This window comes from Crocodylus siamensis, chromosome 5, assembly GCF_052110815.1.
Source record: "Crocodylus siamensis isolate JL-2025a chromosome 5, ASM5211081v1, whole genome shotgun sequence".
In the NCBI taxonomy this organism is placed as follows: Eukaryota; Metazoa; Chordata; order Crocodylia; family Crocodylidae; genus Crocodylus; species Crocodylus siamensis.
Genome location: NC_143399.1, coordinates 60,264,995 through 60,280,591, shown reverse-complemented (window position 1 = coordinate 60,280,591; position 15,597 = coordinate 60,264,995). Strand labels below are relative to the sequence as shown.

At 41.7% G+C, this 15,597-nt stretch overlaps 1 protein-coding gene across 1 annotated transcript; it reads right to left on the bottom strand.

Moving 5' to 3' along the window:
• Positions 1-5,683: 5,683 nt before the first annotated feature.
• On the bottom strand, positions 5,684-15,341 carry RGS13 (regulator of G protein signaling 13). Its single transcript, XM_090049756.1, has 4 exons — positions 15,277-15,341; positions 11,901-11,962; positions 8,456-8,622; positions 5,684-5,875 (listed from the first exon to the last, which is right to left on the bottom strand). The coding sequence occupies exons 1-4, from the start codon at positions 15,339-15,341 to the stop codon at positions 5,684-5,686; spliced, it is 486 nt and encodes a 161-aa protein (XP_089905882.1).
• Between the last annotated feature and the right edge of the window lie 256 nt (positions 15,342-15,597).

Sequence of the window (15,597 nt, the reverse complement as noted above, 5' to 3'; positions counted from 1 at the left end):
GAAGATGTGGACAGTAGACTACATAGTTTTCCTTGTCTGTTTAGCCTGGAGAACAGAAGACTGAGGGGGGATTTAATAGCAGCCTTCAACTACCTGAAGGGTGGTTCCAAAGAAAATGGAACTGGATTGGTGGCAGATAACAGAACAAAAAGCAATGGTGCAGCATCAGTAATGGCAGATGACAGAAGAAGGAGCAATGATCTCGAGTTGCAGCAAGGGAATTTTAGATTTCAAAGATTTCACATATTTCATAGACACTAGAGGCTGGAAGAGACCTCGTGAGATCATTGAGTCCAGACCCCCTGCCAAAGCCAGGAAGTCTGCAGGCATCAGATGATCCCAGCAAGATAAACATCCAAATGCCTTTTAAATGGGTCCAGAGTAGGTGCTTGCACCACCTCTCAGGGAAGTCTGTTCCAGACCTTGGGTGCTCAGACTGTAAAAAAGCTTTTGCTTATATCAAGTCTGAATCAGCCTTCTAGAAGTTTTTGGCCATTCGATATAGTTATCCTTTAAGGAAACCCAGTGACAAACTGTTCTCCCAGATCCTGATGCACCCCCCTTATATACTTAGAGGCAGCCACCAAATCCTCCTAAGCCTTTTCGTCATAAAGCTGAAAAGTCTCAAGTAATCATATGGGTGACTCTTCTCTGGACTCTCTTGAGTTTATCTACATCCCTCCTGAAGTGGGAGCCCCAAAACTGAATGCAGTACTCCAGCTGAGGCCTCACAAAGGACAAGTAAAGTGGGAGGATGAGGTCCCTGGTTTTGCTTGTGATGCATCAGTGGATGCATCCCAGAGTTAGGTTTGCTCTGCCAGCCATGGCATCACATTGTGGGTTCATGTTCATTTTGTGGTCAATCAAAACCCCAAAGTCCCTTTCAGTCATGGTGCTAGTGAGTGTAGCACCACCAAGCCTATAAGTATGATACTGTTTTTTTCTCCCAAGGTGGAGCACCCTTCATTTCTCAATGTTGAATGCCATCGGGTTTAGGTTTTCCCACTTTACAAGTATGTCCAAATTGGCCTGTATCCTCAGCCTATCCTTCAGTGTGACTGCCTTCCCTCATAGTTTAGTGTTGTCTGTGAACTTTACCTGTCTGCATCTGATGCCTGAATCCAGGTCATTAATGAAAATATTGAAGAGTACTGGCCCGAGCACTGAGCCCTGGGTGACTCCATTGATAACCTTGCACCACATTGAGTTGTTCCCATTAACTAGTCCGACCTCAGAGCCAGTTCCCCAGCCATTGGACCATGAGATAGTCGAGGCCACAGTTCCCCAACCTGATCATGAGGACATAATGGCGACCAAGTCAAAGGCCTTCTTGAAGTCCAAATAAATGACATCAACCTCGTCTACCTTGTTCCGGCAATGCATCACGGGGTCATAGAAGGAGATGAGGTTGGTCAGACAAGGCTGGGCCTGAACTGATTTAATAGTTTCAGATTAGTCTAACCTGTGAAGCTTGAACTAATTTGGAGGTTGATAGATATTACCTTTTAATTCTAGAAATGTAGACACATGCCTACAGTGGCTCAGGCTAGAAACTGGGTGCTAGAGCAGCTCTCCCCTCCCTTCTATAGTGCTGAGCTGAGGGGGGGCATGGCCAGGCCCAGGAAGGATGCTCTGATTGGGGAGGGATGTAAATCCCAACTCTGCCTGCAGTCACAGGCTTTTCTGTGCTCACTGGTCAAGGGGAGGGAGTGTTGCTAGATCCTGCATCTATTGATGATACTGAGCTTTTCATCTCCCTCTCCCTGCTTCATAATTTCTGCAAACCAGGTTATTTCTAACATGTTTCTCTGTCCCCTCTTGAAGACTGATAGATTGTAGCCAACAGGTTGCTTGTCAGAACAATGTTTATCAGCCCATCAAGTCCTACAAAAGAAAACATCTCTCTTATTAGTTTCAGGCTCTTCTTATCTTCAGGGTGCATTTGCATTTGCAAGTCACTAGCTGTCTGACCTTTGTTCCAGTAAAATTGGAGACCCACACAGTCACCTCTCAGAAATAGCTAGCATGGGGGGTTGGGCATGGCCAGATGCCAGGTCCCTGTGCTGGGGTCCCTTCCATGGGCAAGGGATGGAAGTGGGGGATCCCTGCTTGAGCAGCCATGGGGGTGGGAGGAGGACAGGGGGAAGCCTGGCAGCTGCTGCAGTCCCTCAGCCAGCTGGAGCAGTGATAGTGCTCTGGCTAGGAAGAATAGGAGTGGGGCCAACCCTGTTAAGTATGATACTACCTTCAACTGGATTTATCTTAAACCAGTTTCACCTATTTTGAAACTGGTTTATATGCACTGAACTTACGTTCTATTGCAGGTTTAAATCAGTTTCTGATCATGTACACTGGTTTATATATAACTTCTGTCCCTAGCCACACTCTACATGTGTGTCAGTATTAGGGCACAGTAGATTAACTCTGCCATAAGATGGTACTGTTGGGGACAGTACCATCTTATGGCAGAGTACTCGCATGCAATTGGATACACATGTAGACTATGACAGGGGCTGGCTGGGACACAAGGGTGCTAAAGTGTAGGGGCTGCCTGCTGGCTCATGCCCCAGTCAACCCCTCTGCTGCCCAATGCTACCAACTGGATTCTAGGGCTGAGTCCCCAGACTACTTGCCAGCCCAGGGCTCCTGCATCCCAGCACAACATACTGTGATCCCAGGAACATCTGTAAATGCTGTGCCTGGGAGCAGCTGACTCCAGCACAAATTATGCTGGAGTTTATTTCATCACATTAAGTGCTCATGTAGGTGTACTCAGGAAGCATTGGGCAGATATCTATACATGGGCTTCAGGAGTTGGGGTGCTTTAATTAGAGCAGCTCCGAGAGCCACTCTAATTAAGGTGCTCAGATCATCATGTGTATCAGTATCCCTGGGATGAGAAATGGTGGTGGTGCTTTAACTAAAGTTCACTGAATGAGCTTTAGTTAAAGCACCCCACCACCACTTTTCAGCCCAGGGACACTGATGCACATGACTCAGGAGGCTGCTGGAGCTCAGTAACTACCACACTCCAGCAGGCTCGATTAATGTGATGTGCTGTAAATGCAAACTTTGAGTTATGGGTGGTACTGTTCACCTTAGCGCACACACACACACCTGCACTCACTCAGTCAAATCCGTGTCATTCAAACCCATGTGGTATATTGTATAGTAGCTGCTGTAGTGATTGTGAGAGCACTGGTGTCAGTATATCTACCTGTCTGAGGCCCTGGAGTCTGCTGTTGATGGTCAGCTTCCTTCAAGGTGATGTCATCTCCAGAAGAGGGTTTCCTGCTTGTCCTTCTGTCTCAGTAGGTCAGGTGCTGGATGAGAGGGCACCACTGAGGGTCATGCTTCGCTGCCTTTTATCCCTTTCTGGCAGACTTGTGTGATCCCCACAGCATACTCTTGGCTACCCAGTCTGGAGGTTGCTGTCCTATGTGGGTCTTGAGTAGTACCTGACAGCTGTTAGTCACAGGGGTCTTGCCTGCTGGTAGTGCAGTTTCAGGAGTCAGTTTGTGATTTTGATTAATTAACAACGGTATTGTTAAGGGTTGCAGGACTAGTCAATAGGGTGGGTGCTCAGTTCTAGGAATCAGTTCTTTAGTTTGATTAGCTTAAAATGGAGTTCCTTCCTCTAGGCTATTGTCACTTAGTTGCCTACGGATGATCATCCTTCACTCGCATTCACTCAAGGAACTGCCCAGTATAATAGATTTTATCATTTTACAATTACAGTTTCACTACAGTTTTAACAATGGTCCAGAGTGTGACTTCATGCTATAAGGGAGTACATTCTTTAAGAGTTGAAAAGTATAAAATATAAAATACAAAATGCCATGGTAAAAATGAGACAGATTAAATACAAAAAGGCACTGGGAGAAATATGTAAAAAATGCAATTTGAGTTAGTGAGGATTATCAGGGGACAGTAAGTGAGTTGATTGATATGTAGATGTAGTTTCTAGGTTTCTCCTATAGAAAGTCACTCCAGCTTTCTGGCTTGCTCTGAGCCTTGCCACACTCAGGCAGTGAGTGTGCTAGGTCTCTGCCAATACTTAGAAGAATAAGAAAGGCACAAAATGGGGGGGGGGGGCAGCGGGGGAGGAGAATTTGGGTTACAGGCAAGAAGGGGCTTCTGTTATATCCATGTCCAAAAGGGAAATGTACAAAGGGGCTTTCTGCTACATTATGACTACCTTTGTGGGACCAAAAGACTGTTCAGGTAAGTGGTTCTGGTAAACAGGAGCTTGACTAAACTGCTACACTGGTTTGCCTTGTTAATGGAGCTAGACTTTTGAACTAGTGCTATTGTTATGATCTATCTTATCCCAGCATTACAAATAACTTGCCTTTCTAGTTTTATTTCATTTCCAGTGTAAAATATATTTCTGAGATAAATGACTGCATTACTGAAATATCTTTGGGCACAAACAATTTTACAAAGTAAATTTCCCATTTCTTATTTGGAAAAACACTCTAAAGAATCAGCATGATGGCTATGGTGTATATGGGGCTGTTGATTGTCCCTTGGTTCTGGGACTTGCTCCTCTCACCTCTTTGAATAAAAGTGCTTGGGAGCATAATGCAAGCAACCTTTGGTCTATGCTGAACAGTCCAGTATAGAGGTACCTAAGCCAGGTGAACATTTCCTGAAGACAGTAGAAAGTCTCTGGTTGTCTTCAGTAGGATTAGGGAGGACTGAAACCATGGGCTTGGTCTTACTGCTATATCCTGCTATTTTGAATTGCTGGCTGGACAAACAAATTTATTCTGCTGTGTGTGTTGAGGGTGGGGGGGAGGGAGGAGGAGAGAGAGAGAGAGTGCAGCTTATGCAGTAGTTTGATGTTCTGATGTCAACGTACATACATATATACATGTACCTATGTAACATTGACTGCAAAATCACTATACTAAATAGATAGTTAGTAAAGATGAACTTGGGAAACCAGTCCATGTACTGTATAGCTTATATTATCCACAAGATCTAATTGTAGTTTCATATTATATATAATACATCATAACTAAAATGAAATGCACATTTCACAGTATCTGCATACTATACTGTACACTCTACATTTACTGACTTACCTCTTGGCATTTCTCAAAGCCACCCTATTTTATTATGGTCTCCCTTGTTAGTGGTTGAGTACTATTCAAAATGCTAAAGAAATGCACTAACACAGCAATCCAGTTCTCTCATAATATACAGTAATCAAGTACAGTGTTTTAACAATGGAATTTAATGTATTTATAAACAACATTAAAGAGAACATACACACACACACACATACATTAGAATCACAATTTTCCACAAAATTGTTTATAAATTGAAAGCTGGTTTTTTTGTGAAAAAATCTGCTTTACTCAGATTTTTTTATTTTATTTTGTCAAATAATGAACAAACAGTGGGGACTGTTAGCTGGATAGGCATCTTAAGGCTGGATAGGCATCTGGCATGGGTCATCTAACCCCAGCACTCTTTCCTGCCTAGGCAGGGAGTTGGACTCGATGATCTGTTGAGATCCCTTTCGACCCAATCAGATATAATAACAATGTAAGACTATACTATTTTTACTTGTCATGCAAATACATCCAGAATACCACTTCTTCTGTTTTGTTTACTTTAGCATATAGAAACATTAACTAGAAGAAAATCTTTTCCAAGTCCTCAGTCTTTCTCTTTAATGTATCACTGAATCATTCCTGTCAGTCTGAAGCCTAAGTTTCTGATAGATATTTGATCCAAGAAATCTGGGATATGAGTCCCTTTCCATATGCATGTAAACAATTTTCTGAGCTTCATCAAAACAGGACTGAGTTGGTTTTTGAATATTCCTGATAATGGCTTCCCTTGCAGGACTGTCAATATTAATCTGAAAAATAAAACAATGATACATAAGGTTGCAATACGCATATGGAAGACAGAGAGAAAGCACTACAGAAATGAAGTAGATGTACACCAATTCAATCAGCTTTGACACCATATATCATGTTGGTGCGATGGCAGTAAGACTATCATAAAAAAAATAAAGAATAACTTTCCCCCTCTGAGTCTTTAATTCTTTATTATCAGTTTAGGCAGCTACCCTGATCCTTTAAGTTACAAGACCTGGAGCTAGCCAGCTTGCCAGCTTGTTCGATTTCTCATCTTCTACACATGTGTTTGGTGTTGGACTAAAGTGGGATGAAGAGCAGCTGCTAAGGGGTGATTGGGAAGGAGGATTGATAGTGTGCTCCTATGTGAAGCAGGAAGCCTGGAAAATAAGTGCTCTCTGCAAACTGCAGCTTGTCAGAAGTCCTCTGTAGAAAGGCCAACCAGGTCTGAGTTGACCTGACCAGAGCCTTACTCCTCTTGGTAAGAGAGAAATAGAGGCTGCTTCTGGGGGCTACCTGCAGAGACCAGGATTGAAGGTTTTGTCTAGTAAGTCTCTATGCCAGCATTAAATTGTGGCCATGGATTAGGTGACCCTGTTACTTATTCCAGGGTGGGTGACAACACAAATGTCCAAGCTGGAGGGCCCAGTTATGACAAAAAACCACAGGAGCCCTCCAGAAGTGAGACTGATAGGCTGACTTGTCCAGAAGCAGGCATACTGAAAAGGTAAGTTAGGTATACATATAAACATCCTAAAATGATATTTAGGAACAAAAATAGGTAGCTTGATAGTCCAAAGTCCTGATCAACTACAATTAAGCTATACTTTGGAATAATAAGCTACTGAAATTGTTATAGTATGAAGTTGTTATAGACATGATCTGACAGACTAATACATTGTCCCTAACTAGACAATCTGTGCAGACACCTATTATAATCCAAGATTTGCAGTGGAAGGTTTTGTGGATGTATCAGATTAGGAAATGCTGGTAACATTTAGACTTCTGACCTCAAACAAAATAATGCACTAAATCAGATAGAGTGGCATTGCTTTGCTATTTTCTAAGACAGGTTTGCCCTTTGAGAAAATGAAAGGGGACCTGCAGACGTGGATAATGACTGTTCTATTTACTGTCTTAAGATTTTGCAGGGATTGTAGTGTTTTAACTGCAATCTACAGTTTCCTGAATACCTCTGAGTTTTTCTAGAGCAAGAACTATGTTGAGAACATTATCAAGTCTTGTGTAGAAAACTAAACCCAAACCAGTAGCCTTTATATTTGCAAAGAAATGCTTGAAAATGTAAAATGAGTGTCTTAGTAGAGCAGAAATTATAAAGAAAATAGAAAGAGTCAAACATCTATTTTATTGTATAAAATTATGAGATTAAAAAAAAAAGCCTCATCTCTTACAGCTTGACTTACGATTATGACTGTTAATTCTATCTTCCCTTCCATTTGGGAAAAGTAAAATGGAGTTAATATCTTGAGTATATTGCATTTCCTGTATATGCACAAGCAAAATGGGATAAAAAAAAAATCACATTTTTAAATCCAATCCAATTTACTTTTTACCTTTCTTCACATGAATTTCAGTTTATAGAAATAGCCATCCTATTATGTCTTTTAATCTAGAAGCTTTAAACTGAGTCAGTCCCTTTAACCTCAGTCAGACATCAGGGAGCAAGCAGTGTACTTTTTGGCTCACACCCCTGGCAATATAGGTTGTTTGGAACCTAGATAACATCATGAATTAGGCAGAAAATAATTTAGTTTAATTTTTCAGAGCTGTATTGCCCCTCCAGTGCCAGCTGGGATAGAAGGTGCATTATTGCTATTTATTATTGACAATATACTAAACACACATCCTTGTAAAGATACTAAAAATGACCTGTCGAGGAGGAAAGTGCTATTATAATATATTGCCATTTGTCAGAAAAAAACCTGCACAGGTTTGCTCAAATGTGTTTTCAGGAAATCATTAATAGTTATAGCTATTGGTAAATTGTTATAGATATAGGTAAATAGTAAATCATAATAGATATAGGTAAATCATTTGGAATGGATTCTTCTTCAAACTCTTTCAGTACCTTTGGGGACTTGATTGGCTTTTAGCTAGCACTGGTCAGTTTTTCCAAACACATGTAAATAGACAGATTTTACCTCTTTTTCAGGTGCATAAGCAAAGACTAATGAGTAGGTGCAGTAAGGACCTTATCTAAAGTCCGGTAAAGTGAATGGAAAGACTCACATTATGGGCATTGTATTGGGTCTGAAAAAAAAAAAAGAGAGTAGAGAACCAGAAACTTGGTTCCGTAAATTTCTGACATTTATTCCTTCAGTGGTATTTGGTTAAATGACTTGTCTATATACCTCAGTTACTTGGTCTGTAAAATGGAGATAATGATTTGTTTCAGTACTTCAGCAATTCAGAAATCAAGGTTTGCATATTGCTTTGTATAGGGAGTGCCAGTGACGAGGATGGGCTGTTACATTTTGCAAGCTGCCTTCTGATATGCATATTTTCCAAGTAGTTTTTCTTGTGTGGGTATGTATGTGAGTCTTTAAATGTTAATTCACCTCTTTAGGAGCGTGGGGTTGAATATAATCTTTACAAAGTTTCTTGGCCATAGAATTTCTTTTCTTCTGTGATGCAGTCTTCTTGTAAGTCTCGCATGCGAGCCAGAATTCAATGTTTTCCTCACTGTGTTCAGTCTTCAGGTAGGTCCTATAGATTATAATTCCATCTGAAAATATTTCAGAAGTCAAACTTTATATACTATAAATGATAGCATTAAGGAGCTGTCCACTAGATTTTGCTTAACTCTAAGCAAAATTGTCTGGATTAGGATTGTGGACTAGATTCTGGTACACAACTTTAATTGAACAATTTATGTATTGAATAATTGTTGATTCCACAAGAAGTCCTGAAGTCATTCATACTACTTACAAGGTAAGTAAAGATATTGTATAATCTGGCTTCAATAGAACATTTTTTTTCCCTTTTAAAAAATCTGGAGATGGTTGAACACTTGGAACTATATGAAAAACCTAGACTTCAATCTTACTCCTTTCATACATGCTTATAACTTACACATGCACATATTTATGTATAAGGAAAGCAAAACATTTGAGGCTTCAAAATCGTAAGGCTGACAGTTATTTAAAAACATCATCAGTAGATCTGTGTGAAATTTCTAAGCCACTTCAAAAAATCAGTCTGACTGGGATAGAAAACTGAAAAATATGATGGATTTTTCTAGTCCTTCCATGCCATATACAGAAAAAGAAATTGATTTCTATTGCGCCTATGAAGATAACCAATAAACCAGTGACAAAAATTTTCCCTTTCTGATGAGGCTTTGTACATTTCTCTATTCTAGACAATAAGATTTTTTTAAAAATTAAAAACATTTCACTGATGATGCTTCATATCAGCAATAGTGTTAACCTTAGTACAGGATAGTTCATGAGACTACTGGATGTTTAGTAACGTCTCCTTTATTCCTGCTGTGAAAAGGATTAGAGGATACTGCTCCCATAGTGCCTGAGCCCATGAAAACTTTGAGGCTTCAATGATTCCTGCTACGTGTTGAACAGCAAAATTTTAGCAATAGTGAGAAACGTTAGGCCATAAAAACATAATATAGACTAATATCTTAAGACCAACATGACTCTGGGGTAAGTGGTTGCAGCTTCACTAGTACTATAAATGAAACTGCTGACTTTGCATTTATACCTTGCATTCTCCTACATCACTGAACATTCAAGTGGACTCAAAAGAATTTTTTTAAAGGTTAATTTCTCCAACACACAAGAATATGGAGTTTTAAGTTTTCTTCAGGAGACTATGTTTTAGGTCTGCATTCTAAATTATAAGAATGTCTGCTGCTTGTACATGATTTCTCTGCCCCAGAGTAGTAATGCATATACCTATCAGGCCCCCTCTACATGTACAGGTAAAGGCATGATTGGATCTAATGTGTGATCCACGCAGTTGTGGCCCCTGCCATGCCAAACGTGTGTGATTGTGGGATTGTGCATTAGATCCAACTGCACCTTATTGTTGGTGTAGGAGAAGCCCAATCCTGGGCTCCCCCTGGATTGGCAAGAAGCAGCTGCACATGGCTAAAGCCCCCATGGCTAAAGCTCCCAGCCAGAGCCATCCCTTGGCGGGGGTGGGAATTGAGCTGACTGCCCTGGGCTCTGTGCTTTGGGGAGTCCTGCAGACAGTGCCGTACAGGCCCTGTGGACGGGGCCAGAGGCTCTGCTTACCACGCGCCCCTAACCCCACTCCACGTTCCATGCTCTGGCCACTCACCACCCCTCCTGCCACTCCATGCTCTTGCCTCTTGCAGCTCGGACCCAGAGACCCTTTAGCTGATGGGGCTCTTGTCTCAGTTCCACCTTGTGCAGTTGGGACCCAGAAACTCGACAGCTGATGGGGCTCTGCATCCTGACTGAGCATGAGGTGGAGCTGAGATCCAAAGCCCTGTTAGGTGCAGGACTCTTGGTCCTGACTGCACTTGAGGCACAGCCAGGATGAAGAGCCCCATACAGATCCAGGGTTTTCATGCAACTCCAAGCCTTGGGGATTACAGCAGCCAATTCAAGTTAGTACATGTTTTCAAGGTCTAACTTTATAGCTGGTTGGACCTTTTTATTGTGTGATGGCTACTATTCACATGTAGCTGGTCTCAAGCTAATTGCTCAATTAACTAGTTAATTGCGTGACACTTGTTACATGTAGAGGGAGCTTCAGAGTAGTAATACCTTGCATAGCCCCATGCTGAAAACTATTGAATGAAACCACCCAGTTCTTAACAGATTGTTTATTTTGGACATGGGCTGTGTGTTGGGCTCTTCAAAAATCTTGTACTTTGATGCTTCAGTGTGATCCTAAAACTTGAAAATAGAGGTAGCATTAATAGATCCATACAATTAAGAGTTTATATTTTAAACCAACTATATGCATGTTTTTTTTATTGGGGGAGGGGCGAGTTTTGAGTACTGAAAGAATTCATGATGACATATATTTACAAGGGTCATCAAAGAAAAAATAGTGATGAATTTTCAAAGGTCACTTCTACCTTTTGATTTCCTGTTTAATAGAGGACTGTTGTTATACCATCCTTTAAATCAAGTACCATAAAAAAAAAATATTTTTTTTCCTACCTACACGTGCTAAATATTTTTGTAATTAATTAAAATGAACATGGGTGGATAGTAGTAGTAGTGAATTATCTATTTATTTGATTGTCCAAAACAACCTTACATTTGCTTTCCTTTACAATATGCCAGTTTTCATAAAGTACCTGAAAAGCAGGGATTGTAGTGTGTCGCACAATCTTAAAGGATGAGAGCTTGTCCAAAAGGATAGTTAGCATCCAGTAAACTAGGCTGTGAATGTGTAGTGCAATGGATAAAGGAGCTTCCTATGTGGACACTCTTTCGCCTTTGGCAAACATTGTTTTTATAGTCATAAGCTATTGGTGGCCATATGGGGATCCCCCTCTTAGTTGGAGCATGACAATATGGGGCTACTTCTTAGCTATCACCCTTTTCCAAGGGACCTTGTCAGAGAGCTGCCTGGGAGCCCTTTTTGGAGTGAGGGGGTGGGGAGGGGATGGCCGAGAAGGGAGAACAGGGAATGTGGAGTACTGTGGGGTTCACATATTACATTTGTTATGGAAAACCTTCCTGTGACAAAGCAGCTGATTTTTTTTTGTCAGCAACTTTTTGTCACAGATCCACCATTTTTGGGTTGGATCAGCTATTTTGTTTGTTTGGTGGGTCAAAAAGCCTGAACGTCCAGCTACAGGCCGTTTGTCCTGTTAAAACAGCAGGTAAAATCATCTCTGCTAGTGCCCTTAGTGAGCACTGACAGTAGCTTTGTGCAACACAGCTCCCTTTGAAAGTGGAAGAAGCTTACTTACATTGTAGCTTACTTGATACTTTTCTAGATAAAAAACCCTGAATGTATTGATTAGTAACACTGCCAGAGTCTAAACATAAAATTACTTACATTTATTAGCTATCAGCTTTTCAAAAGATTGGGACCACTGTAGTACTTCCTCCAGTGACAATCTTTGAAAAAGTGGGAAAGGTTATTGTATGATGACTGGTGCAGTTAACTGTAGATGATGTTAGATTTAGTATCATTATCTAAAATATAGGAACATGCTTAATTTACATAATCATTTTTACATAGCTAGAGAAAACAACACATGTATTCTGCGCTTTATCAGTCCATTTATTTTTTATATCTTTGATATTGTGTTTATAGTATTGAAGAAATCAATGTTCTCAGTATATTGTGAGGCTATGGTAAAAGTGATGTCACACATCACTTGCAATAGTTGCAAAACATTGCAAAGTAGTGACCTATTGAAGTTAGTATGTGGTAGGAGATAACCCTTGTCTGAAAGAGAGTGACTTGGCAATGCCACAAGGGAACTTAATGTACTTAAGGGAACTGCATGTGTTCAGTAATTCCTGCTAATAATCGCTTGTTCTTGTCAAGTAGTATTTCCCCCCTCCGTCATGAATAACCAGCTTCCCTTTGTGTGAACTCACAAAGGTCATGGTTACAGGGGAAAAAAATCTTGATCCTACGAATATCTTCTTTTCATAGAGTTGTTTCTGCGTCATATTTACTGTTACTGACACCCATTTTTGCCACTATTAGCGTTATCACTGCAATTCATTTTTTTTGCTGGTGTCTGAGCTTCTACAAAACTGATACCTTATTTCCATTTCTGAATATTTGCTTTTAGCATTGATCTATGAAGCAGAAAGGACATGGCTTAACTTGTGTTAGGGGAGCTGGCACATGGGAAAATCTTTTTTGCCTTGTAAATGGAGGAAAAATATGGACTTATTGTAGGGAAAGATCAATATGTGCAGCTTTCAGTAGGATATGTTGCTTTGAGAATCTTTATAATGCTGGGGGAAGGAGAATGGGAGACCAGATTTCTGTATTCATTTCTGTCACTCGCCAGATGTGTGACTGTTAGCAAATCACTTGACTTATTTCTCCTCCTACCCAGTTACTCCATCTCTTGTATTGAGATTGTTTCTGCACCACTGGAATGGCTTTTGGGAGTGGTAGTTCTCTTGCCTTATGCTCCCTTCAGGGGTTGATGCAAAGGAAGTACAGAAGGATGGCTGAACCTCCCACCCCCATCCCCCTCTTTCTGACCACACAGCAGGAGCAGCTGCTGGGGACTTAAAGTCCCTAAAGAAGTTAATACCGTCCCCATCATTTCTGCTCCATGCTCAGAGGCATACCATCTCCCCTCTCATTCCTCCCCGCCTGCCACTGTCGTTATCCCCACTGTGCTGAGTGTGAGGGGAGCTCCTATTCTGCTCCACCTGGGGTATATCGTGGGCTAGGCTCAGACCAGGTTAGTACTGAAGGTAGCAGATAAGCAGACTCCTCTTCCCCATGCCTGCTCCTGGGTGGTCAGGGAGCACTGGAGGACCAGGCAGGAAAGGGGAACCTACCTGCCTGCTCCTGTCACTGTCCTGGGCTTAGCTGAGGTCAGCCCAGCCCCTGTGCAGCTAAGCTAGGGCAGGTGCAGACAGAAGTTACAGCTGTCACACATTTGGGCCCCCAAAAGCACTCTACAGCTGTGCTGTGACACATGCATGCCTGCAGAGCATTTTAAATGTGGCCAATCATACAGCAAATGAAAGCATCCTACACTGGAGTACCTTAAGGAACTTCTGCTCCCTAGAGTCAATCCATTGCATGATCAGGGCTGGGCTGATTCAGCCAGGTCCCAACCCCAGTGCTGTCTGCTGGAAGAAAGGGGGGAGAAGGGAGGGGGAGTGAGCTGCAGGCTGAGGTTTGTCTGGCTTGATCTACGGGGGGCAGGGCAGATGGACTGGAGCCCCCCTGTCCTGCCAACAAGTGCAGCACCCTTCTCTAACTCAGGCCAGGCAGACTCCAGCCTGCAGCTCATTCCCCTTCCCTTCCTACAGACAGCATGGGAGCTGGAAAAGGGGGGCAGGGCTAGTGAGGACAGGCTGCAGGCAGGCTTGTCCACTCAATTGGCTCTGAAGTGGAGCTTGATTTCCTCCCTTCCATGCCCCTGACCCAACAGGTGAACATCTGTTGGGTGTGTGTGTGTGGGGGGGTGCTTTAACTCTTATGTAAAATGGCAAGAATTAGAGAAGGGGCCTGTGCGTCTGTCAGCACCCACAGAGTTCCTCTTGCCTCTGCAGAATCAGGGATAGTGGCAGTGGCAGGCGGGGGGTGGTTGTTGGGAATGGGAGAGTAGGGGATTGGAAAGGGATATGCCTCCGAGCATAGAGGGAAAGGGCGAGAGGAATTCTTGCCTTCTTTGGGACTTACAGCCCCACCTGCTACTCCAAGGGTATGGTCTATATGCCCCACTGTATAGTGGGAAGAGACTGGTGACGGGAGGTGCTCTACTCCTTCAATGCTGGCTGCTGTTCCCATAACCCCTTTTGCAAAATCCTAGATCTGCTTCTGGTTCCCATTCTCCTTTATCTTCCAGACTGGGTACTTTGACCCAGTCTACATGACGTATCATGGTCTTCCCTCGTGCTAAGTCATTCTACTGGAGCATTGAGGTTGTTAGCTGCAGAACATTATCAAAAATAGTGTGGGGAAAGTGAGTAAATTGGAGCGGAAGACACCCAAGATATAACTCCTATAAGGTACTTCTAAAAACTCTGTGGTCTTTACTCAGAAACTGAAGTCTGTGTGTAGCTTTTCAACAAAAAGGCAATATTTTCTGCAGAAAATACCGTTTTACAAAAATGTTTATTTGAAAACCCAATTTTCTGTCAAAAACAGTTTTGATGCAGTTAGTTTTAGGCCAGTCCTGGTGTGCAATGACAGATCTGAAGGGCTGAACTTCTCAACTTCCTTTGAAGTCAGTGGTATTGGAGGACTCTTTAGAAATAAATTGGTGCTTCATTGGAAACTGCTTGTACAATCGGGCCTCTGTTTTAATGTATTTTCTGCATGTGTCAGTGGCTGAGTTTAAAACCTATGAATCAAAACATTGTATGTCAAATTCATGCTAGATGTAGCTCGATTAACTTTAGCAGGCTAAAACTAATTAGGAGAACTTAGGCCTAGTAGTCTGCTCCTGAATAAATAATTTTAAAAAATTCCCATAGGGGTACAAATGTGCAATATAAGCAACATGCCAAAACATTTAACACTGATCAATTGTGAAGCAACAGTATGCACAACGGATGATCACTGGGCAGCATAGGTGACAGTGAGGGTTGGGGGGTTGTTTTTTTTTAAGTAAGCATGAACTGGCAAATTTTCATTATGAATGTAGATGTTTTGAGTCTTGGTTAGAAAGGTGAATTCCTTTATTTTGTTAAATTGTACATAAAATCAAAGAGCTACTTACTTAGAAGTGACTCCATTTTCATCATCTCTGAATAACTTACAAAGCCAACAAATATTTGGACTCATTCTCCTAAATAAAGAAAATACATGTTTTGGAACCAGATGGTCTCAATATTGACTTGTTGCAGCAACTTTACAACCCACTTCCTTTTGCAGTATTATTATTGTTTCTAAAACTGTTGATTACTTAGGTTCAGCAGTATTTGTATTCAGAGTATTCAGGTGTCTAAAACTGGGATGAAACCACTACACACGTGAAAATATTAGCGAGGAGTGGTGCAAGTTATAAGGGAAGTTCCAGATGAAATGCCCCTATTTCAGT